At 38.7% G+C, this 26,647-nt stretch overlaps 1 protein-coding gene across 1 annotated transcript in view; it reads left to right on the top strand.

Moving 5' to 3' along the window:
* The first annotated feature begins 4,690 nt into the window (after positions 1-4,690).
* The window catches only part of DNAH11 (dynein axonemal heavy chain 11), a 132,255-nt gene continuing 110,298 nt past the window's right edge, over positions 4,691-26,647 (top strand). The window contains 12 exon segments of the mRNA XM_040593597.1: positions 4,691-4,747; positions 5,802-5,960; positions 8,567-8,851; positions 9,482-9,638; positions 9,641-9,729; positions 9,826-9,937; positions 9,940-9,987; positions 10,310-10,488; positions 16,999-17,107; positions 23,571-23,683; positions 23,685-23,808; positions 26,027-26,151. Coding sequence (XP_040449531.1) covers positions 4,691-4,747; positions 5,802-5,960; positions 8,567-8,851; positions 9,482-9,638; positions 9,641-9,729; positions 9,826-9,937; positions 9,940-9,987; positions 10,310-10,488; positions 16,999-17,107; positions 23,571-23,683; positions 23,685-23,808; positions 26,027-26,151 — 1,557 coding nt within the window.

Genomic DNA, 26,647 nt, shown 5'->3' with positions numbered 1-26,647 from the left:
GTTCTGTTAGATGTGGTAGGAAATAAATTCTCTATGTGTGCACACTGATTTTTCTTGAAAATATGTGGCTTAATCTAGGTGGTTAAAAACCCAGTTGTAAACTGGATTTGAACTAAATGAATAGCAGAGTTTTAATTCATGCAGAAGCCTTGCAGAGTTCTTAATGTCTGTGGGGTAAATTCCTGGTACTGCTTTAAAATCCATTGCAAAGCTTCCCATGTCTTAAGGTCAGGACTCTGTATACTGTGCTTCTAAACTTCATCGCTCCTGATAAAATCCCTTACGATTCACACTAAATTCCTGTTACACAAAGCTACAATGCTGCCGCAGAAAGAAATAAGTGGCAGCAGAAACCTACTGCTGCTTTTTTTTTTTTCCTTTTCTTTCCCCGCCCCCCCCCCCCCCCTATTGAGGCAACAGGATGCTCTGAAACATCCTTTTCTGCAGGAGCTGTGGTTTCAAGACACCCCTTCTCAGATCTGTATGTATTTTGCCTGCTTTTGCCTTTACCTCTGTGGAGGATTCCCTACATGCTTGATGTGTAAATGTTGGTGAAACACTTGAATAAGAGTTTTAAGCCTCTCGGTAAAGTACAGCAATTATCATATTTGGCCAGAGGTAGATAAGGAAGATGGTTTGAGCTGTTCCATTTTTGAAGCAGAGTCCTTCTGTAGTGATTTGACTGACTTGGGACAAAAAGCAATAGTTACAGCATGCTTCTGAATGGTCATTCTGTCTTGTAAGTTTGTTGACTTTCCAGCTTCTTGCTAAGTGAAGCATCATCAATGAGTATTAGTTTTCAAGTCTGAGCCACTCTTCCTTATGTATGCAGGCTTGGTGTTGACAGAAGTACAAGTGGAATACCAAGCACCAGTTACACGGTGCTGTTTTTGCTGTCATCACTAGAATACTTTTTTTTTTTTCTTTTTTTTTATCCCAGGTTCTTCAGAAACTATTTACCTTTGGGTTTGACAATACTAATCAGGAGCTTTATCAAAAAACAGCTGTCATCTTATAGCTGATTTGTGTGTCAGAAGCTTCAAGGTCCATGCTCTTCTACGTATGATATCTGGATAGCGTCCACATATTTTCTAGAACAAATTGTACGTGCTTCTGGGTAGGTAATGTGTAGTATGTGTTTGATTGATATGTGGCTGGAATTGCCTGAAATCCAGAACAGAGCAGTAGTCTGGATTGTGGCATGGATGGGGGGTCTGACATCAAAGAGGACTGGAGGATGCTTAGCTTTCAGGGCAGGGATGTGGGCTTCTCAGACTGATCGTCTTAAATGGATTCTTGATGTGTTAAGTATATATGTTTTTAAGCACATATCACACCCAGTCACAGAACTGAATCTGAATTTCTTTATTTGCTATGGAGACGTGCATGTAGTTTGCCCTGTTAGGTGCTGTGGGTATCTGTGGGTTTGTGCAGTGTGCTTAAAAAAACCAACCCCAAACAAACAAACCCCAAGTTAGATGAGGGGAGACATGTCTTAAATAAACAAGTTAATTCAATATGCCTTCCTAAAGGTGCTGGGTTTTATTTAAGTGTTCACCTTGACTATTGGTACTTCTATTTATTTATTTTTCAAGTGGCTTGCAACAGAAGAGAGGTGCCGCCAAGTTGTAAAGAAAAAAATATTTTCTCAGAGATGATGAATGTTTAACATATCTAACAAAGGAGCAAATGTAGTTTTATGTGTGTGTGTGAGTGTTTGTGTTGCTAACAGGACAAAGCAGGAGGTGCTGGAGCTCTCCCTTTAGAGCCTGTGTGAACTTGCATTAATATGCACCTGTACTTTCTGCTCCGGTATTATTTTTCCGAAAGTCCTCATCTATGAATGTGGTTAATTACCTTCAGTATTAAGAAAGTACAGCTGTGCTATTGAAAACGACTGTTGTTCTGTTGCCTAATGCACGTGGCAGCTGCAGATTCTTAAGATAATCTAATTAAACGTAACAGTGAGAGTCAAAAGACGTTGTTTACTTAGTGAGTTGACTTCAAGTATTTGAGTAGGTGAAGTTTGATGCTTGTAATATCCTACTTAATGATAATATGTAGAGATAATTTGGGCTTGTAAAAACTTGTTGAGAAGTTCTTTGTTTAGCAGGAGGGTTAACAGGATGAAACAGCATAAAAGTAAGGAATAATGTTACCTGGCATAGTTGGTTATCCCTCTTTATCAAGCTTCCCAAACAGAGGTGTCACATGTGTATTGGTCTTGCACTGGTACACACGCATGTAGAACTTAAACTGTTATTTAAAAATTATCTGTATTGCTAAGCAGATGCTTCAGTTGTTAACTCAGTTTCTGTAAAAAACCTGAAAGCATCACTGTTAGATAGCATTGATCGGTGCTCATCAGTTAAAATAGTACTGAAAAATCTCAGAAGTTTGTTCAGTGACAGAGGTGAGACATAAGTTGAGCGCAGCTATATGCTGCCCATCAGCTTTTCTTCCCATTGGGAAGACTTACCTTTTTTTTTTTTTTTTTTTTTTTTGTAACATTACAGGAGTTTGAAGATGATTATACTGAATGTAAAGCCAAAGCTCTGGATCCTGACAGACATCTTGCCTCAGTTCTTTGTTAGGATTTCATGGTCGTTTGGGTTTAGAATCCATGTTGATGTCAGTACCCATACACATGAAACTGTTCTTCATTTATTATTAGAATTTTGTACATTGCTTAAAATATCCTTTATATCTCTAGGTAAGCTATTTGTGAATTGAATGCCTTGGAGTACTGACTAACATATTTCAGCTGCAGAATCAAACAGGTCTTGAAATCTATTGTTGTTTTCATGAGGATCTGAATACAGATTCTTTCCAGAAGTTAGCCCATAGCTATGGCCAGGTCTAAAATGTAATTCAAATGGATTCCCCGCTCACTACCATTTGGCATTTGCACTTCACCGCACGAGGCATGGAGAATGTCGTGGATGGCAGATGTGTCCAGGCTCTCCATCCAGCGTAGCACATAGTTAACCTGGGTAGCTGGAACATGTTTCTGCAGTAGTTTGTATTATTCTTAAGCAGGAATAATTAATTTTTAATTAAATTAAATTTAAATTATTTGCTTAATTTAATTATATACAATATAAAACGATACAATAAATATTATGAATATTTTATATTATAAATAAATATAATAAATAGTTTAAAAATAAAATTTAAAATAGTTAAAAATTTAGAAAGGCAGGGAACAACTAATTAGAAACAGTTCTTTAAAATACAATTTAGGAGCTGTCATAAATAGAACCTGAATAGGTGATGTCACGTTATTAAGAAAGAGTTAAGTATATAAGATGTTCAAATGAGTGGTTGTCCTGAAAGGCACAAGGTGAAATCTCACATTTTAATTACCCTTGATGAGGCCTCCAATGGAGTATTGTGCCCAGGTACAAGTCTTACACTTGGGGAAAGAGGATCTGTTGATGGTCATTGAGGCTGAAGAAGAAAAGACAGAGAACAGGCATTAAAGTACATTAAATATTTCTACATACAGGAAGGAAATAGTCTGTTCTCTACATCCAGAACAGAATTAACTTAAAGTGCAGAAGGTTCAAGCCTGATGACTGGGAAAACCACTTTATGCCAAGCGTAATGAATTACCGAAATAGCTTGCTAGGGGTGGTGACAGGCTCTTCGATACTGAAAAATCTTTCAGGGAGGGCTAGAAATACATCTCTTGGAAATGGCATAGGTATAGCAGACCTCTTCGTGGGGCAGGAAGATGGACTAATTACTCCTGAAGTGCCTTTTACACATACATTTCTATGACATTGTATACATCGCACTCAAACCGTGTAAAAGGATTGCAAATTGGTTGTAGTAGGTGTGAGGCAGTAATGATTAATACTGAACTACAAAGCCTGAGTAAATTAATTATCCATAGGTTGTCACTTTTGGCATTGTTAGCTGTTAAGTGAGTTTCTTGCATTTAATGCTGGTGTTCACCCTGTTCCTTTACAAACTTATTTTCTCGCTGAGTTCAGATAATACAGTATTAAATCTACTCTTTCAAAAGGCAGATAACTTGTCTTTAGACATAGCAATGAGAACGGAAGGTGACATCCTCACAGAAGTTGCCTACTTGCCCCTTGTTTGGTAATTTTTTTACAGCAGTAGGCATTCTTTTTCACCCAGAAAACATTTACTTACAATTAAGAGTTTGAAATTGTGTGAGGCGCTGCAGGAAGGGGCTAGTGACTTATGGCAGAGGATATAGCTGGAAAAGGGGAGAAAACACACAGGTTAGAAAAATGCAGGACGGGATTTAGAAATTTAGGTTTAGAGTGTGGGGTATGTGCCTGGATTTAGAAATCCTAGTTCCATACTATCTAGGATCTAAGGTAACCTGTTACTCTTCAGCATTCTAGAATTCATCTGTTTAGTACAATTTAAGGACATATTTGGAAATCTGTGGTCTATCAGCACATGGCACATACCTTATATACATACATTATAGCTTGGTACAGTTCCAATACTTCTACTTCAGAAGCATTTTTGATGAGGTTTCAAGTTGAGAGTATTACAGAAAGTAACCTACTCTTACTTTGCTGTTTGTTTCCCCCCCCTTTTTAAAAAAAAATATTTCCTTTTTAAAATTTTAATGATCTTTGGAAGCTTTCAAAAAAACCCGGTTGTCATGCAGATATTTAGCTGAAATTACAATATTTTATTGGAAATGTTTGATGAAGAACTGGATAATTTAAGACATACACATGATGAACACATTAAAAAGGTATTGTACAATGCAAAAGTAAAAGATTATTTTCTTGTTGGTTCATAATGGCTTAATTTCTGTTTTAATAAGCAGGTGGAAGAAGGGAATGAAATAATTAACAAAACTATGCCAGTTACTTCAGGAAGCCTTAAATGGTCTGGAGAGTGGAAGGAATGAATACAGGCATTTTGGTCCTACTTCTCGCCTGGCTCGCCTGTGAGCGTTCACACAGTCAGTGCTTTAGTGGAAAGCTAAGAGCCTTTAAATAAGGGGTTGCTAATCACTGAGCAAGTGTGATCTGCATAATGTGGTCTCTTACTCAAAGTAAATATAAGAATCCGTGTTTTGCATGTGTACAGTTCAAATTTTATGGTATAGTCTGGAAATTTCCTGTTTCTGCATTGAAATGCACTCAGCAGGACTCTCGGAATTGCTTTCTAATAACTGTAAGAGGTTTGCTTGATGGTTGTTTGGGTGAGTCAGTGACTAGCAAACCCAGGAGTTTCTCTGCTTCCGATCAACACTAACATATCCCACATAAACAGTGGTGGTGGTCTGTGGTGACAGCACTTTCAGAGATACTTATGGAGGACCTGGACATCCAAGTTATTTAAAAATTGTGCCTCATCTCTCTTTCCTTTCCTAATCCTTCAGAAAATGTGTTTTAGGTGGCAGCATAAAGGACGGAAAGCTACAGTAGGTGTCTTAGGCATACCTGAATTAAATTATTGAGTAATAACAATTCCAACTGTGGACCACTGACATAGCTAGTAATGTGCAAGGGGACACACACACACATATGCTCCTGTTTTCCCGGAATTTTAATTGTTCCCAGTGTTCTCACTTCTTCTTTTATGCATCTTTTCCCTCTAGTTCAATTTGGTAAATCAATGGATAGCTTAAAAATGGCCAGCATCCACAGACCTTCATCTAAAAATGACTGATGTGGGAAGCTACAATTTTTCGCCAGAATTTGTTTGTGAATTGCTATAATCAACAGGAGAAAACTGCTTAGGTGTGGTTTTTAACTTGCAGAGTCTTAGAAAGTCCAGAAGCTCCTTTTATTTCGCAGAAATATGTAGACGTGTTGAAATTCCATGATCAATATGTAGATCGGACCTGCTGTGAATGGAAAGTGCAGGTGGACGAAGTCTGTCAGTTTAATTTAGACCAACCTCTAATGAAGCGTAATCCCAAAAATAACCTTCTGAGTGTGAGTTTTGATCCTAAGGTATGTATGTATAATTGTAACTAAATCTGTATCTGATGTTTCTCTTTGACTTCATATTCATAAGATGACAGTAATATTCTAGGGTATGAGTAAATCTTAAATCTTGCTTATCTTGTTGTCTTTGTTCTTACTTTAAATGGTAGAGAAGTTTATTACAGTAGTAAATGGTTTCCCCGGAGACGTAAGGAGGAATATAATAATGACAATTAGCTCTTTCCCTGTAAAATGCAGCGGTTAAGTTACCAAACTTCAAAAAAAGCCCTTAGATCCCTACCCTTAGATTGTTGAATACTAATTTAAAGATGTCTCCTGTATGCTTTCTTATACTCCAGTCATCAAAAAGGTATTCTAATGCCTTCGTGTCTGAGATTTAAATACAAAGTAAACAAAAAGTCATTGCGTTGAGGCTTCTGCAAGGATGAATGTAAGATAAACTGTTTCTTTCCTTCTTGTAACTAGTGGCTTTTTGGAGAGAGGTGAAACGTGTCTAGTTGTTGAGCCGACCCAGCATTGCAGATTCCGCTGTAGCTGTACGTGACAAAAGGAACAATTCTGCAAATGTTCGTGGTGGTGGGATATGTTAGCAAAGTGTGGTTTCTTTTTTTTTTTTTTTTCTTTTTTCTTCCTCCGGTCCCTTGCAACTTGTGTGCGTATGTGTGAGCATGCGCATGGCTCTAAGTGTCCTGTTGCTGAAAGGAAATACTGCATCTTTGTCTAACAGAATCCTGCCCACGTTTTACCCTTCAGCTTGCCGTGCTGGCTGCAGCTGAGCACGAGATCCCTGGGGGCACTGCCAGTCTGGAGCTTCCAGGCTGTGGGTCCAGTTGCCCTCCTGTAGCTTACCTTCTGTCCAGCAGCCTCTTCTGTCCTGAGAGACTGAAGGGCCGCATGCTTTCCCTTTCACAGCGTATAGACCTCCCTCAAATAGCTGTTCTGCCCAGTAAACACATCATGTGTGGGACATTGCAGGGATTTCATCCTTTGTCTGTCTTTCTCGTGAACAATGTATCAGAAGCCTTGAACTCGTCACTCAGCTGTAGAGCAGGCTAATGCGGGCTACTCTACAGGTAGAATATTCTCTGGTTGAAAAGCAGCTGAGAACTATCGATGACCAGCTAAGAGAAGCAGAGGAAACGTGCGTGTGGCAGGCGACAGCCCCCTGAGACCACTTCAAACAAGTGAAAATGTCAGTGTGTGATTTGGAGCAGAGTGTTCAGCAACCAAAAGGAAAATGTTAGTCAATCCGGGGAATTACGAGCGCTCGGATGGAACATGCCCTCTTTTTCAGGAAAGGTAAGAAAGAAGTTCTGTTATAGCTGGATGATGAAGGAGAAAGACTTGCTAAGATACAGAAAATGCTGCAAGAAGATAGCTACCAGCTCCATCATCTTGTTGAGGCCACAGCCAAGTGAGCTGTATTTGATGTGGTGATACGTGTGTTAAATATTTGACTATTAATGCTTAGTCATTTGTGGTTTTGTTCAATTATTTGCGTTATTGCACAAACCACATAAAAGTTCTTGAAGACCGATGTTTGAAGACAAATAGCAAGAAGGGAGAATAGTTTTGGGCAGCATTTGAAAGCAACGTTAGTGCTTTTGAAAATTGGTAGATGGGGAATGAATGGCAAGCTGCAGTCATGATAGCGCTGCTGTCTCGTTTTTGTAACTCTGAGCTGTGTTGTTCCTGTGATCCCCATAGGTAAATTTCTGCAGCTGGAGAAATTGTGCAGAAACACTTTCTTGCATTAGATATATTGTGAAATAATTTTAATTTGAAATGTGAATATTCCATCCTTTTATATATACATATAATTAAAAATATGCAACAGATAACTTTACAGTTTGTTTATGAATGCTAAATCAAATTATGATATCCTTAATTTTGAACTGCTGCATTACATGACTACAAGTGATATGCCATACAGTGACAAAGAACTTGAATAAGGTGTGAATGCAGAAGCAGGGGTTTTTTTTGTCTTTTTGCCCCAGTTTTGCTAATTTTTTGAGGAACCTGCTTCTGTGGCTACTGCAGCAAATTTCTGTGTCTGTTATCAGTATTAATCGTAGTGTTACTCTCTGGAGTACCTTTTAGGTCAGTTTCAGTTCTAATTTTATTTGTATTACTGCCTTTATTTATACTATTTATATTTATTTAAAAAGATCAGAATAAAGGTCTCTTTAATGTTTAATTAAATATAACAAGGGTTGGTACTGCAATGCAGAACAAACATGCAGAAGTGTCTTACAAAATGTGATGCTGTATTGTACGATAGTTTTATGCCAACCTGTAGTCTTGTCAGTGCAGGGCTGCCTTCACCTTTGCACTGAGTTTAGGTAGTGTAAATGCGATTCGAAGGAGTTTCAGGAGTCTCCTACACTGACCAAGGTATGGTCCAGGAGCACACCTGATACAAGAAATATTAGAGAGAATGGGTTTATGATGTACATCAATTTTATAAAGTAATACTGAAACAAGGAGGTGTATTGAATGAAGATACACATTAACACAACCCTATATTATTGTACTTTTCAATTGTTTTTTTCTTTATTTGCTTGTTTAGGGAGATTTAAAGCTCTTCAAATAAGATTTCTCTGCCTCGGAAGATTTATATAGAATATGTTGATGACATTGCGGTCAATGTTTTATTTAACACCATAATGCATTCTTTAGACTTCTTTTTGGAGAACATAGAAGATAGTTGGAAGCCAGCTCCACTTTTCCAAGCATAAATGAACCTTAATAGTCCAGAGATTGAATTTGAACCTTCTCTGGATAAAGAGGCTGGTGATGGCTTTTATAACCTAGTAGATGAACACCTGGGTGATGTTTTCCAAATGTCTGCCCAGGTGAAAAAGACAGCAGCACACCTGGGATCAGAACAGTACCAGGTGTGTCTGTAAACAATGAATCCAATTAATCCTACCATGCAAGAAGTTTATTTTTAGTTGCAAACTCATTTAATAGCATCAGTCTTCAAATCCTGAGCCTCACCTGTTCTCTCAGTTATGCGGTTTATAGAGGCACAGTCCCGTTAACTTCTAACGGGAGTTAGATGTGCTTCCACCCACTTCTGCACCCGTGAGCAGCAGAATGAAGTTGTCCGTTTTCCACAGAGCTCATTGAAATGAGCTGAATATTCATCTCTCGGTTCCTGCGCTGTAAGCTTCCACCTCGGGTGGCGTGTTGAACTCTCTAAATCTGCACGTAGTGGAAACTTGACCTCTTGGACGAGTAAGGGATTCTCCACTGAACTGCTGGGCAGAATTATATATTGGCCATGAAAGTTGTTGTTCGGAGTTGAGTAACTTGCAAAGGGTGTGTATACAGTTTGGTTTTGTGTTCATATAAGGAAATGTTAAACCTGAAATTAGAAGAGCTGCGTGAATTGTAGTTTTTATTGTTAATAGATCTGTGGGGAAAAGGGATGGAATTCCGGTCTTTCATCTGCATATAAATTTAAGCAATTGATATTACTGTCTCACCTGCTGAAATAAGAAAACTTCTGGTTTGATGCCTAGAATGATACAGACAACATGTCTGATTTCTGACAGATCAAACAGGAGATTATGGAGAGTGCGGCAAATGTTACCGACGTCGCCCTGGAGTACAGAAGATCACTTGCTAGCCCTGTGCATCTCTGGCTGGAGGGCTGGTCTGACTTTATGAAGGAATTCCTTCCTGTGGTCATGGTTTAGCATCCACAAAGATGCCCCTTACTGGTGCAGTTTCTCAACAGCCTCCCACTATGGAACTGTTTAAAGAGCAGGCAAGAAAGCAGCTAGTCCTAGTAACTGGCTATTTAGTGTGTGTGTGTGTGTGTGAAATTTGAGGAGTAGATGCATGTATTTCTCTCCTGTTCCAGGTTGACATCTATGAAAACATGTATGTTCAGATAAGCAGCTTTGAAGGCTCAAATGTTTTTGATAGTTGGTTTAAAGCAGATATGAAGCCTTTCAAAATGAGATTGCTAAACATTAAGAATGGAGCTGGATGTTTAAGGAGTATCTCCTGCAATTTCTCATTATTTGATAAAATGGAGGGGGTGTGTGCATGTTTACGTGCACTAAAGATACAAATGTAAGCTTGGGGTGTTTTTACATGTAATAATTCAATGAGCTGGGTTTGCAGCTTTTTAAATCTTTATTTTCTTAGTGGTGTTTTGTTTTCCAGATCTTTTACTTGCTTATCCTGTTGGGATAATTCTCAGTAGTAGCACTTGCCACCTCTGAAAATCAGGCCCAGAGCGTCTTAAAATAATGTAGTAAAACTGTATTTGTTTTCTCTTATAAATAACATTCTTATTCGCTACAGAAAGGAATATTTGTCATCCTACCTCTCTCTCTTTGGTAGTCTAACTGACTTACAAGAATGTATAAAAGTGACAGATGCTGCGCTCAAAGGAGAGGTGACCAAGGGAGGTTATTGTGTGCTGGTAGAAATCACGGGGCACCTCTTCGCTGTGCAGGTGAGGCAGACAACTGCCGATGAACTCTTTGAACCTTTAAAAGAGATGGTTGTACTGTTAGAAACCTAAGGAAACCTAATTTGGACGTAAGATGCCAGGCAACGTTTAAGCTCCATTAGGGGTACCGTATCAAAAGAAATATTTCATCTTTACACATGTGTATATAGTCCTAAAATAGCAGTATTTGATCTCAGCGATGTAAAATAATTCCATTCTCCTTGTTCCTTCTCAACTGCCAGCAATAAAACCAGGTAGCTTATGTCCTTTAAAAGATTTGTTTTATGCAAATGATGGGAAATCAGTTCAAAAGAGCTGTTAAGTTTTGTTCTGATGAGGTCTGTAGTGAGTTTTTGCTATTTTATTTTTTTAATTAATGACCAAGCCACGTTCACATTCATAAGCCTCCTCCAGAAGCAGAGCCATACAGAAACTCCAGTAAGCGTACTTCCTACGCTGCTCTGCCTTCCTTGCCATGGTTAGCAGTAGGCTGGGGCTCCGTCCCAGCGTGGGTGCAAAAGCTGGGATCTGATGCCTGCCGGGTAATGCTGTCTTTCAGACATCCTCAGCTGCTTGTTTCTGTAAGTATTCTGCCTGCACCCATATCCCAGTTATAATTCTTTTGGGTGGCAAGTGAAATTTGGACGGGTTATCTGAAGTTAGCAAAACTGGGTTTTAAAAAGCCCCGCGGCTGCGGTGGTTCCTGCTGACACTAGAAGAGCTTGTGAAGCTGTGGCTTTGAGATCAGCGTTTGCGTACCAGACACCTTTATTTGGCCTGGTCTGGGAGATGTGCTACACTGTAAATAGCATTAAATATAACTGGGTAGAGGTTCAACTAACGTTTTTCATCAGATAAGCTAATCAGTCAAAACGAAAACTTCTCATCAGTTTCAGTGAGGTTTCCAGTCCGCAGCAGGATTTCTATTTCTGTGTCAATCTTGTCCAAACCAGACTGAGGCGATGACTGGGAAAATAAATGTAGGATTTCTGACATGGGCCTTAAACTAGTCTTCTAATGGCTCTGAAGCGACTTGGGCTTGGGCTTCTCTTTCTTGTACTTTTGACACAGACAAAAAACCTGTCAGGATATTTTTTTCATCATGATGGAATGTTGTTGGGGGTTTTTTTGGTTGTTTTTTTTTCCACATGGCTCACTGAAGGGTTTTACTAGAGATCTTTTAGAGATTTGTAGAATGAGAAAGCTATTTCCAGGTCAGCTTTATGTATTTGAAATGTGTTAAAGCAGCAGGGGTGGAGCTGCCTGTTTGACTGCGTGGAAGATCCCCAGCATATTTTTGAATGAAATTTTATGTCATTATACATAAAATAACTGAGTCCATTAAGTTCAAGTAGTTTGATTACCAGTGATCCATGCAAGTAATTATTTTAAAGTTGACAAAAATTCTAGTAAAATCTGTGACGTAGAGTATAGCTTGTGGTTAAAGAGATCCACCACTTGAATTTGTTTTTTATAGACAGGTTTTGAGGTGCCTTCACTCTTTAACACACAAATTTTGCTGATACATTTCTGCTGCATCTGACATTTTTTCTTTCAAGATAATGCTACTCTGTTAACTTAAGAATTGCCTGAAAAACGGAATGCTGTTACAGAAGAGAGCTGTGTCAGTAAAGCACAAGTAACTCCTCTTCAGGCATCTGATGTTGCAGTTATCAAAAGAAAATTCACTTTACTTGATGTGTGTTGAATTCTGGGATCAGACTTTTTTTTTTTTAATCCGCTTTTTTAATGAGAATACAATAGCGACAGGTGTGTTTCATCGGGGAAGCAGATGGAATTCGGAGAAAGATTTAAAATGGAAGCTCCCTTTCAGTGTGGTGCAGAAAATGCATACGCTTGTTTTGATAAGGTAATAGGGAATCTCAGAAAAACATACATACTTGTAAATATTCCAGTACTATATCTAATGATATTTCAGTGTACTTACTAAAATATTTGTGGTTTGTGGCTTGGGGTTTTTTGGGGGTTGTTTGTGGGTTTTTGTTTTGCTTTCTTTTGTATTTTTGGCAAATCTGGATTTCTACTGTTTCTCTTCCAATGTTACGTATGCTTACTGATAAAATAACAAAAATCAGAGTACTTGCTCATATTCTTTGTTCTTGTTCTTTTTTCAAAATGTCAGCATAATATGCTCTTGAATACAGTAGTCTAAAGTGGACTATTTAGTGGATCTTTTTAAAATGTCACGATGGGACTTTGTTAAGATTTATACAACTTTAAAGTAAGGAAAAGTGGTTTAATAAGTTAAGGGATTTATTGCAAAAGTATAATTTAACTGTTTTCTATGCAACTTTTCTTTTTATGGTTCAAATATAGAGTCCTTTGTATGCCTTTTGGGTGCTTTCAGAGACAATGCAAATGCAGGGTTTTAACTTCTTTGCATTAATTGCTCTCAGCTTTGTTTACATTGAATCATATACCCAGACTCTATAGATTTCACTGCCAGGTTTAGGTAAGCTCAATACACCCTGTAACTGTACTTTGAGTCCTCTTTTCTTCTTCAAGACAAATAAAGAGCTTGAGATGCTGGAAAAAGAAATGTTACTGATGCAGGAATCTGCAAAACTACTTGAAGCAGCTGTTCCAGATTCAAGCAAATGAAACAATGTCAAAAAGAAGTGCAGTTGCTAAAGAAATGTTGGGTATTAGTGTTTATATTAATGTAAGAATTTTTTTATATAAAAAAGTAATTATGAAGTTAGAATAAGTTTTGAATGTTATACTTTTAAGTTGATCCCGGAAGTGTTAGACTTTTGATTTAGAAAAAAGACCTTTAAAATACTGAAGATTTCTATATTCCTTTTGGTGTTGAAAATACAGTTGCTATGTTTTAGAATACCCGGAGCAAAACCATCTCTGTTCTCAAGTTAACCGGTTTCAAGATAATCCCAAAGCAAAACAACCTCTGTAGTTTCATTTTGAGCTTTTTAAATACCAATAGCTTGCATGAATAGTTAAAATCATTGAATAAAAATTCAGAAAGCTGGAAAATTCCACTGCAGAACTGAAGACTCTACATTAGAAAGCTGTAGAAGGCTAGAAGCCAGAGTCCAGAAAAGTCTGTACAGACCTGTATGGGAAATCAGCCTTGTACCGTTCTGTTTCCCTCAAACAGTTGTTTTTCATCAGCAAGGATAGAAATGTATGTACTGGATTTTCTTTCCATAATTTTGTGTGTAGCATTTGTATGGCGAGGAGGGGGTGCGGGGCAGTTCTCCCACATCTCCCAGATGTACCTGTATGTCCTCAGTAGATACAGGTGTGTGTTTGATAGTGCAAGAAAGGTATGTATGCACACCTATCAGATACTAAAGTATGAAACTGTTTAAAAGCTTGGCTTTTGGGCTGAATTTTGAGAAGCTGGATAATTTTGTGTGCTTTCTAGGGAGTGATGGTGTAGGGTCGGAAAAGAATGGGGTCCAGGAGCTGTTGCTGTGCGAGGGGCTTTCCCCTGCAACCATTGATCTGTCATGTAGCAGAAGCTTGTCTTTGCCAAATGTTGTTGATGCTTTTATCTGTAGTTGCTGTTTTAGAGCAGCATTGGTGGTTGGACTGAAATCCAGCGGAGGCAGATTAATGAGGAACAGATGGATCTGCAGCTCAGAGGGTTTGCCAAGGCAGGTTCCATAACTGTCTCTTTCTGCAATTTATCTGTCTTGGTGCCACCCCTTCCTCACTCTTCCCACCCACTTTGATGTTTCAGTGGATTTGTTACTCATCTCCAAACTGAATGTTCTGGAACGTGTTTTGTTTTGGGGGGGTTTCCTTTAAAACTTTATTTTCCTGGGTGAGTTTCCAGTCCCTGCGGAGGTATATGGTAAAACCGTGCTGTCGCTTCTCTGAATTGAGGCAGTTTGTGACAGAATAAAGAGGGTGGGGATTTATGACAGGTCCCACCAGATGAAAGCCATTATTTTTAGAGACAGGTGGAATCTGCAGAGGTTTGTCTGCTCTGCTCTTGGGCATAGCTCCAGAGTGCTGGGAATTGCAGCAAAGGTGCTCATTTTTAAAGGGAAGGAACTTTCTTTCCTTGAAGTATTTGCAATCTTTTGTTGACGGTATCCCTGCGGAAGATAGTTCCAATGGGACAAGGGACGTATGAAGCAAAAATGGTAATAAAGCCCCCAGACTATTTGCAGGACGCTAGAGGAATAGCTGTGGTTCATAGGTCGTATAGCAAGGGAGTATGGAAGGAAGGAAATCTTGAACCTAATGGGTATCAAGTTTCTTCTTGTTCAGGAATAAATAAGTTTAATTGCATGCGCAATCAGTAGTGCTTTAAGAGAAGAATCAGACTTTACAGCAGGTGTCTTGGCTTGAATTGCTTCAAAGTTCCAGGCTCCACCTGGTCAGTTCTCATACTAAGTGTGGCCACGCTGTGATAGGGGTGGCAAAAGCAAGGGGAGGGTTGAGATAGCCGCATGCTCGTTACTGTGCGTCATGCGCTGTGGTACATGTGCCAGGTCCTGGAAGGGAGAGCGTGCTGATCGCTGTCCACGAGCTGATCGCTTGTGTCATGTTCATCACGCTCTGGTGGGTGTGAGTCTCCGTTACCCCTCTAAGCGGTGGTTTTGAGTGTATGAAATTTACGGGTACTTTTATCTGCAGTGAAATAATAAGAAAAATAGACTTAAATCGTCAGAGCATCTGGCACTGATCCAACCAGAGCCATGAAATCACTGTGTAAATGCAGTGTTAGCACGGTTCCATTACTTTGAGTGACATACTGGAAAGTACATTTCCAGAGCCTTTGCTTTGTCTGCCACATAAACAAATGACCACAATAACATCTTCCCTAGTCTTGTGCTAACCACTGCTGTCCCACGCATCTGCACGTGAAGCAGGGAAGCAGAGCTTTCTGACAAACTATCCACATTGTTCTTAAAGTTATCAAGGTGGCCGTTAATGGGAAGTAATTATTGCGATTATTTTAATCCTGTTCCTTCGGAAGCATGGCCTTTGGATAAAAAAAGTCTCTTCCTGCGATGTACGTAGAGGCTTGGGGTGAAAGGTGAAGAATCTGATGTCATTGTGGAGAGCAATATTGAAGCTGCAAAAACACACACTGGTCCCAGGTTGTGAATGGGACAGGAGTAAGTGTTCAGCCAGGGACCTTGGCGACGGATTTTCATGCTCTGCAGATAGATGCAGCAGTGCTATCAGGCGTGTGGTAGAGCCACAGCTGCCAGCTATTCAACGTGTAAGGGAAGCACAGATTTAAGTTTCAGACAGAGGCGTCTCACGGGTTGAGAACTGAATTTTTAGTCTCTGCTCAGACAAAAGGACCGATTCTCTGAAGGAGACCTGGCTTGCTATGTTAGAGGGCTCCTCCGTGCCTGGCTGTCTCGCTGCTGAGCCTGGAAACAGCACTAAGCTTGAAAGATTCCCTGCCTGGTTTGGGACAGGGGAATAATTCCCAGTAATAATTTCCATTAAATATTTATAAGTAAACCGAGCAAAGTGGCTGGAAACTTTCCTGGAGAGCAAAAGAGATTGTTTCTTAATAGTGAACAGAAGAAATGATGGGCAGAGGGAAATGGAAGGTAAGAAGAAAGATAGGCCACCTGAAACATTAGCCTGCTAGTACATTTTTTAAGAGTTAATGCATAGGGACACTGTTGACCTGACAGTAGATGGAAGGAAAAACAAAAAACAAAAAACAAAAAAAAAAAAAAAAAAAGGGAGGTGCCAAAAGGGGTAGAGATTTATATGCTTTACTCAACTGTCAATCTTATAGCTGGAAAAAGAAATAAGTTTGTATGAATAATAAAATAAAAAGTAATTTCAATTTCTTAAAAAGAATCCCAGTCGTTTCTAAGGTATGACAGACCAGCTGTTGATTTTCAAAATTTGAATAAAAACTTTCTTAACCATTTTGAAAAAAAATATTGAAGTTCAATTACAAATAATTTTTTAAATGAAGAAAACTGGAAAGCTGAAATAAAAACACAGAAGTGAGTGAGCATAACAGCATGTTTATTCTCCAGTATACCAAGCAATTTTACATGCAGTTTTAAGAAAAGCATGTTTTATGTTATTTTTAATGAAAAAGGCTCCTAAACAGGCCTAGCACAAAAATTTTGAGTTTTTAAACAAAAATTGAAAAAAATGGTCGACTGTCACCTTCTCAAAGCCTTGATCAAATTTTTAAGGTTTTGATTTTAAATAATATATTACAAAGCAGTAACAAAATATGGCAAATACTCCCACCCCTCCCCAGGATTTCTAGTGTGCAAATACTGTGTCTGTAGTTTACATCAACTTTGATGGCAGCAGTGCAAATAAACTTGTCTTTTAGTGTTATGGTACACAGTATGTCACAGTACAAGAGAAAAAAACCCAAAACAATAACAGCATCAAGAAGTATTTCATCTAGGCTGACTAAATTCAGTTTGGGTGCAACTCTGAAGGTATATCCAGTATCTAGAGTGCATATGACTTACTCTGTTGGTTTTTACTTGGATTTCATTTGAACACTTTGTTTATATGCTTATGTCTGATTTTTCTTATTCGTTTACTTATTTTTCTCTCTACTGTCCCTTTGCCTTATAGGTCAGGCTGTTGGTAGCAGAAAGTTCTGCCTTGACAGACCTTCTGGGACTCCCGCTTCATAAGGCAGATGAAGTCCAAAGTATAGTTGAAAATCCTGTCAAAGAGCTGGGTACTGAGAAGGCGAGAGGTGCCCATTTTTTCCTTCTGTTTTTTCAGAATGGTATGTAACAAACTATTTGTTTGATTTAGTTTTGTTTCAGGAAATTAACAATAGAAGTGAATATTTTTACGTGACTTAACCTAGGGAGCAAAATTCAGAGCCTAGTGAAACTAACTTCTTGTCTGTGGTGTAGTTTACCATCTAAAGCGTGCATTAGATATTAGATATAATTTAATTAAAATTCTCAACTCAGAATGTGAAATGTAATATATACAGACGGATGTAATTACTACTCCTCCTGTTCCCAGATTTTGCCAGAAATCAGCCAAACACGTGAGCTGCCATGGAATTTTCATATGAAGAGTGTCACAGGAACGAAGCTCCTTTAATAAAATTCAGATTAAGAGCTGCTTGAAACTTTAGATAACAACTTAATTAAGTAAGGACTTAATTAATGAAAATACTATTAGTATATCAATATTATTCACTCCCTTGATACACTTGGTTATTAAAACCTTTTTCCTGAGTCTTGTTGTGTAGTTGTGTTTTCTCCAGATGTTAGTCCTGAAAAATTATAGGTATGCTATGTAACTACATATATTCTAAAAAAAATATCCTGTCTCCATGTAGGAGTTAAACAAAATTACAGCTTTCTAAGCTTATATTTTCTTACATTTTTTAAAAAAATAATTTAATAATATGCTGTCCATTTCCAGTGGTTAAGGATGCCTTCTGTTATGATATACAATAATAACAAGTTACAGGAGAATTTGTTAAACTCTTACTAGCTCTCCTTCCTCTGTTTGATAAATTCTTTTAGTGCTGATTTTCACTGTTTTTTTTTTTTTTTTTTCTGGATTCAGCTGCAAACAATTCTGAAAAGTAAATATGTGGTATGTTTCATTGAACAAGTGAAAAGTTGGCAAAATAAATTAAACATGGCAGATTCTGTCATTTCCACTTGGGTGGAAGTTCAACACATGTGGTCACATCTAGGAAGTATTTTCACTGGCTCTGAAGACATCAGAAGCCAGCTGCCTGAAGATGCAAACAAATTTGTTGAAATGAACAGAGACTTCAAAGTTAGTAGAATTAGTGTTTTGTGTCCATTTATATCTTGCGTTTGAATTACTTAGAGTGGGTATTTAGACAGATATTTTTCTAAATGATACCATATGGGCAGTTTAGTTTGAGTATTTCTTTGCTAGGCTTATTTCTAACCCACTGAAGTAATGTTATTATTAGAGTCTCAGGCTTACTTGGGGGAATATCAGAAGTGGATTTTGCATTCTTTATTATTAAAATCAACCATGATTTGTGACAAAGTTCTGCAGGTTGTTCCTTTGCTTAACTTTATTTCTTTTATTTACTCCTTGTTAGCTTTTTAACCTCCTGGAGTCACATAGAGCTATGATACTTCTGAGTTTCTGAAATCCCTGCTGCCAAACTCGATCGCATTTAGGACAACAGTAGTTGAAATACAAGTATATCCTCTATTATTGGCCAAAGGTAATTACAGCAATCAAGCTAAACATTTGAACTTGCACAAAATATCGTGCCTTAATTTTTCATTCTGACCAAGAAAAGTCACTGAACCCTTGCTTAGTGAAGAGAACAACTTGTGTGTTATTGATGTACCTGTAATTCAATCCGGGTATGTCAGGGGAAGTTCTTCTTACGTACAATTCTGAAGCACTAAGATACAGTTCTGTAGGGAGGTTCTACATATAAAATTTCAAATACATTTCTAATTTTTTAAAACTGCAATTTAAACTGTGGGCAGCAGTATGTCAAACTGTATGCCAAAAAAAAAAAAATAATCTATATTCACACCTTTTGTATGAGTTGAGAACCCTGTTAAGAGCAGTGAAATTGTTCACAGCTTTTAACATGCGACATTTCTTCTCAGTACGTGTTGAAAAAGGCATTGGGCTTATGTGGCATGAGCAGAATTATTGTACAACTTAATGCTTCTGTTACAATCTGTCATTTTTATCTTGTTAGAAGAGTTCTAATAGTATAATTAGTTGTATCTGCTTTCCTCCAGCACAGTTCTCTCTGTTCCTTTTCCATTTCCTTCCTGTTCAGTCTAAACACTGTCAAAACACTTTTCTTTTTCCATTTAAGAAATGGAAGCTAAAATCTCATGAGGTGCCTTCTTCCAGCTCTTTTTCCCAGTGCTTTTGTTGTCCCAGTATAGTAAACAGTATAAAGTAGAAAAAAACCCACTTCCTTGCACTTCTGTACAGGAGTTGGTGACTGACACAGAAAAGCCAAAAACGTGATGGAAGCTACAACCAAGCCAGAGGTGTATGAAAATTTTGAAGCTTTACAGCACAGGTAAAATTTCCAGTATGATTATGAGTTGTTCTAAAGCGTAATTCTGGAAGTCAGGAAATGAGAGCTGTCAGCTCATATTTGCTTTTTGTTTAGGTGTGAGATCTGATGGTATTTCTGTCATTTGTTTCTATTTGGCATTTTGGATTTTTGCTGCTTTTTAGATGATTACATTTGAGGCATTGATGACTTTTGAGGTTCACTATTCGTGTATTGCATCATGTAAAATTGTCAAAGGGCTTAAAAATGTGTTCAATTTGTATTAAATTAATTTTCTCCCCATCCGCAACCTGGGAGCTGGGAGTCTTTCTTTCATGCTTACAGCTTTCTTTGCTTTCATGTGTACAGCAAAGGTTCTGCGTCAACACACTTAAAGGTCTGCCTTGAACTTCCCACTTATGTTCACTCTGCCTGCCTGTACAGGCAGCGATGTTTGGAGTCACAGCCTGTTTCTCCTTGGAAAAAGTTGTAACAGGAAGTTAAAAACCACCCAAAACACAAACCTATTTTTTTGAGATGTCACTTTTCTTATGAGAAATACCAAGCAAATAGTTGAAGTGCATCAGTCACGCAAATTAATGTGTGTTTTTCCTTTCCAGATAGGCATGTACTTGAGTATTTTGATTCTTAATACTTTTTGTGTCAATACCAGCATTTGTTCTCATGTTTGTTATCCTTCATACATAATGTATGTGCATCTTTAAAAAAGTGGTTACTTTGCTGTCCCATTAGACTGGTTTCCTAAGTAAGGAATTCTGTTCTTGTCCCTTATTTTCTAAGGCTGGACTCTTTGGAAAGTTGAAGGGGAGTTTCCACTTAGCCAAACTTACCTTTTCAGGGACCTTTCGGGCACAATTCCATTCTCTTGGGTTCCTTGGTCTGAGTAAGTAAAAAGAACATGTTCCCTTTTGGTTTCTGGAAAGGAAACACGTAAGGCTTGCTATCTTCTCTGTTCCTTACAGCCATATTCATCATTATTATTTTAAATCAAAAGTGAATTATATTGGTCTAGTTTACTGTTTGGTCTGATTTTTTACATAACTGGGAGGGTATTTTTTGCTTTAGGGTGATTAAAGGCTAATGTCATTAAAACCCGTCTTATTTTCAGACTTTCCCTTTGTGAAAAAGCTCTGGCTGAATAGCTAGAAACCAAGCACATAGCTTTTCCTCACTTTTATTTTGTTTCTTCAGCAGATGTGCTAGACATCCTTTCAAAAGGGACATGGCCAAAACAGGTGAGCCTCTTTTTGTATTAATGTACTTCATTTTGTCTACAGAAAGGCAAGTTTTCCAGCTGTGTTAGGCGATAGTATCATAGAACTGCACCTTTGTTTCTGAGTGTTCATTTGCTTTGCAAATAGGAACATTTTGTGTAAGGAAGGCAGTAAATGTTTGCCACCCAGCTAGGTCAAGTACAAGGTGTTCAGCAAGGGAGAGATGAAACCATCATTCTGAGAAGTGTTACAAATCCTGTGCTGTCTCTTGCTGGAAATTTAGCCGCATGCAATTTGCAGTTGTTTGGATTTTTGGATTGTAGGTTTGCAGGAATTAGAAATGGAAAAGGTCAGTGAGATCATCAAGTCTATTCTTCTGGCACGGATTGATTGAATTTCAGGCATGCTATGCATAGTGGTGATAAGTAAGGCTGAAAGATCTATGGTCTCTGTTAGGCTGTTACCGACTGAGCGGCTGACCATTGAACGAGGAATGTTTTTGTAGCTGTCCTTCTGTTTTGCCCCCTTGAACAATGATCTGCTAGGTTTTGTGACACTTTGAGACCAATTTGTATAAAAGCACAGGCACTTTGATGTATTTCAGGAGCTTTATACTATGTTATCTACATGCCAGATGATACTCCTGGCCTCACTGACTATCCAGCCACAGCCATTAATTCTCTGGAGTGCTAGTGTTACTGGTGTGTCTCGGGAAAAGCCTTTTTTGAAGGGAAGTGACGTGTAACAGAAGAACAGATACTTTCCAAGAGGATGAGGGACTTGTGAGGCTTGAACAACACGGAGTCTTCTCAGACATGATTGTAGACTCCCATAGCTTCTTCACATAACTAAATCTCAGTCATTTGTTTCGCCTGCTCGTCGCTATACGCTACATGTAAAAAGAGCAGCCAAACAAACCTTCTATTGTAGTTGTCAGGCTCAGCATGCTGGTGGGTGGACGGTGATCTTCAGACTCCATGGCCTTTGGAGAGGTGTGTGGTAACACACGGCATTTAGACCCGAATCAACAATTTGTTAAATAAGCATTAGCCATAATTAATAACAATTTCAAGACTTTTCAGTTTTATACCAAGCCATCTTTGGCCTTCAGACTCTTCTAACAACCGACAACAGCACAAATAACTCTACTGACTGTATCTGTGACCATTTTCCCCCAGCTTTTCCCATAAAAACCTCTGTGTAGTGATTGTGCAACGGTCAGGTAGTGTTGCCGTGTCAGTCTGCACCCTAAGGGAGATCAGAAGGACCCTTCTTATTTCTTTGATTGGCATAAGTGTTCTAATACTGTGGGGGGAAAATGGGGTTTAATTTGTTTATTGTCTTTAAAACTTAAATGCTTCAGTGCATTTCCTTGCTAAGGTCAATTGAAACACCTGTGCTGAAAACATTAGAATAAGAAACACAGTTGTAAGATTAGTGCAAAGACTTCACCTTATCCAGTTAGTTGCCAAGAAATAGGTTAAACTTTGTTGAACCACCAAATCTTACTATGTATAGCAAATGTTAGCATGGTAGTCATCCACTTTAATAGAGATATGTATTAAAATAGTGTGATTAACACAAATCTAAGGTAAATTGTTTCCTTATACATGTGGTATTTTGGGGTACAGGTAGCCCATTATCTTGCCAAGCTTTTTACAATGTTGCTGGTCTTAAATTTCAGGAGAATATAGCAGAATGTATAAATGTTTCCCTCGAGGTGTACAGCAGAGGAAAGGAGTTTGTTCTGTTCCATGAGTGTGGATGCAGTGGCCAGGTATGTTATATGAAATTTCCTTCACAGATGTTGCACTCTTTGGGATGTAGATTAAATAGACCATTTCAATGGCATGAACTGCTGCTTTAAAAATGTAAATTTATAAAAAATAATAATTGAAAAACCTTACAACTATTTTTTCCAAATTTCAAAGCATTTTCTGGCCCAAAACTGTGTAATAAACTAATAATTTATCAAATTGTCTACCTGCTCCTTGTATGTGATGATTTTGGTGGGTTTTTTAAAAAGAAGTGTAGAAAGTTAAGTGTTTAGGAGAAATGCAAAAAAAAAAAAAAAAATGTACTAAAAGCCACGGAACTGATGAAGTCTATGGTTGACTGTTGCATTTCTCATACCTCCTCTCTTCTTCTGCCCTTTGATTTCATCTTCCGTTACACTTTCAGATGCCTTGCTCTCTTACTCTTTAGCACACACCTCTGCAGACCTCCAGCTCCCTCCTGCATCCCCTGTCAGCTGAGCAGGGTTTTAGCTGGTTTGGAGTCTCCCATTTGCTAATTGGCCAGCCACTGTGTGTGCTAACTGGGTACTGGCAGGTCAGAAAGAACAGATCAGCAGCTTCTGAGACAATAACTCATTGTTCTCGGAACAGTGCTGAATGGATAAGCATTCACATTGCATAAAATCAATGTTGCATGTGGTTCTAATGATTGATTGTCTCAGCAGGGAGGCCCCAGACTGAATGGGCAAATGTATGCGGCTTGCCTCTTGGAGATAGTTTCTCCAAGATACAGCTACGTTTGAGTGCAGAAACATAGGAAAGCGTATTGTCTGTGTTTACTCCGTGTCTGTGAACAGAAAACCTTCAGACTTTCATATTTGGAGCTCTAAGACAGTATGCCTGTGTGTCCAAGTCAAGTGAATGTGGAAAACAAACCAAGGTCTGATGTCTGGGGGGCTGGGGAGGGCTCCTCTGAGCTAAACCCTACTGAAGGGGCAGGCAGTCGCAGAGGGAAAGTGGAAGAAAACAACCCACTCTCACTTTTAAGTTTGTAAGCAATGTTGATGTAAAAGAAAATCCTTTGTGAAGATTAATGAGACGAGACTCCTGTATTGTTAGTATAAAATGTACCATTTATGTTACCTGCACAAATTTATGCGTGTTTGGGGTTTTGTCCTCAAAAAGTGGAGTCTTGGTTGCAACACCTCAAGGCAATGGTAGATAAACCAGGGTGCCTCTGCATCATGGAGGCCATAGCGGCCTGTGAAGGGAAGCAGAGGGAACAGTGGCGTTTCGGTCTACCCAGCCCAGGTGGCACTTACTGGTTCACAGACCTGGTGGGTTTCAGGTGTAGAAATGCCATTTGTCAGGCTGGACAAGGGCTTGGCATCAGCCCTGGAGGATTGCCACAAGAAGCGGGTCTGAATATTTTCTTTTTGTTTAATTCGGCGCAAGTAAATACATGTGAAAATGGTCTCGTTAAAAAGAAAGGAGTGGCATTTTTAATAATTTTAATCCTGTAGTAAATGAAGTGCTATTAGCATCTACCAAAAAAAAAAAATGCTTTTTACTTCCATTTCTGTTATCTCATGGGCGGTTTTGTCACTTCTTAATTTCTGGGTTTTCTGTGGGATTATTCTGAACCGGGCTGAAAGGTAAAAGCAAAAATACTGCCAAACATCACTCATGATAGCGTGGCAAGAATAAAGTATGCAACCAGTATGTATACAAATATCCATATATTTGCCTAAGGAAGCCAAAACTGTTGGGCTTGTTTGTGTCAAACTGAACAGTTTACTTCTAATATTATTAGGTTTAGTCCCACTTCAGAAGGGTACCTTCTGCCATTTGATTTTTGTTTTGCCCTTGTTTACCTCCACCTTCTCTTCAATATTCGCTTTTTGAAAATTTTAAGTCGCTTTGGTTTTCTTTTCCAACCTAGAAAAATCTGCCAAAGGGACATGCAAAATTGGGAAGAGACCTCAAAGTGGGGGTGGAAATCTGATAAAGGTGTCTAAGGTTATCCCCGTAATAGAGAAGGTGGATAAAGATTAATCTTTGTTTGCTGTTTCTCATACTACAAGAGCTAACAGGCACTACCTGAAGCTATTAGGTAGCAGACTTCAAACAAAAGAAACATTCCATACTGTGTACGGTTTTAAATGCAGAACTTCTGGCTACAGAATGACAGATGTATAAATAAAAAGGTGAAGTAAAGGGTTAGCCAAATTTCAGTCTAGTTCATGACTATTAAATATTTTGATAAAAGAGCTAGCATGGTTTTTAGGGGGTTTGGTTTTGTTGGGTTGGATTTTTTTGTTTGTTTAGTAACTTTGGGCTGATGTATTTGTGATAAATTGTGCCGTGTGTTCCCAGGATACCCAGCTCCAGGGCTTTTTATGTTCTTTTTGGGGTGGTTTTGTTTTTAAACCATCTCTGCGAGCTTCTGTGGAAGGCAGGGACTGGTCCACGGTGAACCTCTGCGTGGTCCACTCGGGCTGTGCCAGCAGAGCAGAGCGCACTGTCCTGCGCTGCTGCTGCTCCCCGGTGGGGTGACCTGTGGTGGGGACCTTGGACTGGTTCTGCGGTACAGAGTGGACGAGGAAAGATTATCTGGACCTCTCTGCAGATAGCAGCTCACTGCCATAAAGGAGGAGAGCTTTGGGTGTGTTTAAAGGAAGATGCCAGAGATATTTCAGGATATTTGATAATTTCAGTCAGAATGTTGCTGTTGGTATATCCTTCATGATATGATAGAGAAAAATCAGAAACGTGGTGAAATTGCCTGCTGGTTTTATTTTTGTAGGCATTTTCAGAATCTATTAGGGCTTAGAATGTGATTATCAAGCAACATTTGCATGGGGTATTACCTTCTGGGCCTTAAACTCTCCGTAAAAACAGCACTCGTAGGTGGTTTTGTGTTTTATATAAATTAATGCAGAAAGTGTAGGGTTTAAGGTCTCACTAATTCTCCCTCCCATTTTAAAGCCATAGTGTATTAAAAAATGTACAAGCATCATTGTCTCACAGCAGCTACCCAGTAAATAGTGTTTTTCTATTAAAGTTAGTTGTGTTTGCCTCCTTAGAATTACATGCAGTAGCTGTGTATGGATTTTTTTCTTATTAGTATGAAACCTGAAAAATTCCTTAGAGTCTTTCTACTACGTAACTCTGTATAATCATTCGTACCTTATTTTGTGATCTTTCCTTCGTTGCTTTGCCTATTTTTAAAACATAAGTCACTGATCTTTCCTACAGTCTGTTTTCAGTTTGTCAATAAATGTTCTCATGCAACTAGTACAATTTATAAAGAGGCTGTTGCATATCACTATGGAGATTGTAACCACAAAATTTACACTTCATGCACATCATCTTATCCATCTATTCCTCCTACCCTGTCTAGCTGACCACCTTCAGTACTTGTGCTCAGCTGGATTGTTGTTTTGGAGATGGTTCAGATGTGTTTAAACCAGGATTTCTTTCTGGCATCTCATGTTTAGTATCAGTAAATCTGTACATACAAGCCAGTTTTGGTGGTGATTTAATTCATGATGTAGGCAGAACTAATTTCTAGTGGCAATAACGGTGGATGGTACTGGGATCTGTCTGGACTCGGAGGTTACCTAAATCTTTTTGGGTCACTCGGCTAAGTGCCATTATCACCGTGCTGCCCGGAGAAATTTCCCCGGGTGATCAACAAGAAAATCATGTTTGTGCCGTAGATCTTCATGCTAGAGATGTATTAGCAAGCTGTGTAGCTCAGAAGGTGTATGTTTGGGTCAGGTATATTTTGCATGCATAATTGTTGCGGTTTTTATGGGTATTAATAGTGCTTAAGCCAAGTTTGGATCTGCACGTGGGCACCAGGATGCTGGAGGTGGAGTAGGTATAGTCATGAAGACAGCCTGCTTCAGATCTGTGCGCCGTGCCTGCGTTTTTATGGGCTACTGCCTTCTGAATATAAAAGTCACCTGAAAAAAAAAAAAAAGTCAGGTGTCAACTTTTACCTTACTTCTGGGAACCTTTCAAACTTGTAGCGGGTTTTCTGTGAGCAGCAAGATATTTCCTTAACTTTCAGATCACAAAACAGAGTGCAGGCAATGCTTGGGCATTCTGAGGATTTTTCTCAAACGTCTTTACTTATTTTGCCTTCGGTCGTTCACAGCGTGTTTTCCTCTCCCCGTAGAGGCATGCATGAGCATCTATAGAGCAAGGCACTCCTCTCCTGTGGTGACTCTGCAAGTGCATACAATTGCAATTTT

This window comes from Falco naumanni, chromosome 4 (genome assembly GCF_017639655.2).
Source record: "Falco naumanni isolate bFalNau1 chromosome 4, bFalNau1.pat, whole genome shotgun sequence".
NCBI classification, from domain to species: Eukaryota; Metazoa; Chordata; class Aves; order Falconiformes; family Falconidae; genus Falco; species Falco naumanni.
The sequence above is the reverse complement of the archived record's forward strand: the minus strand, read 5'-3'. Positions and strand labels throughout refer to the sequence as shown.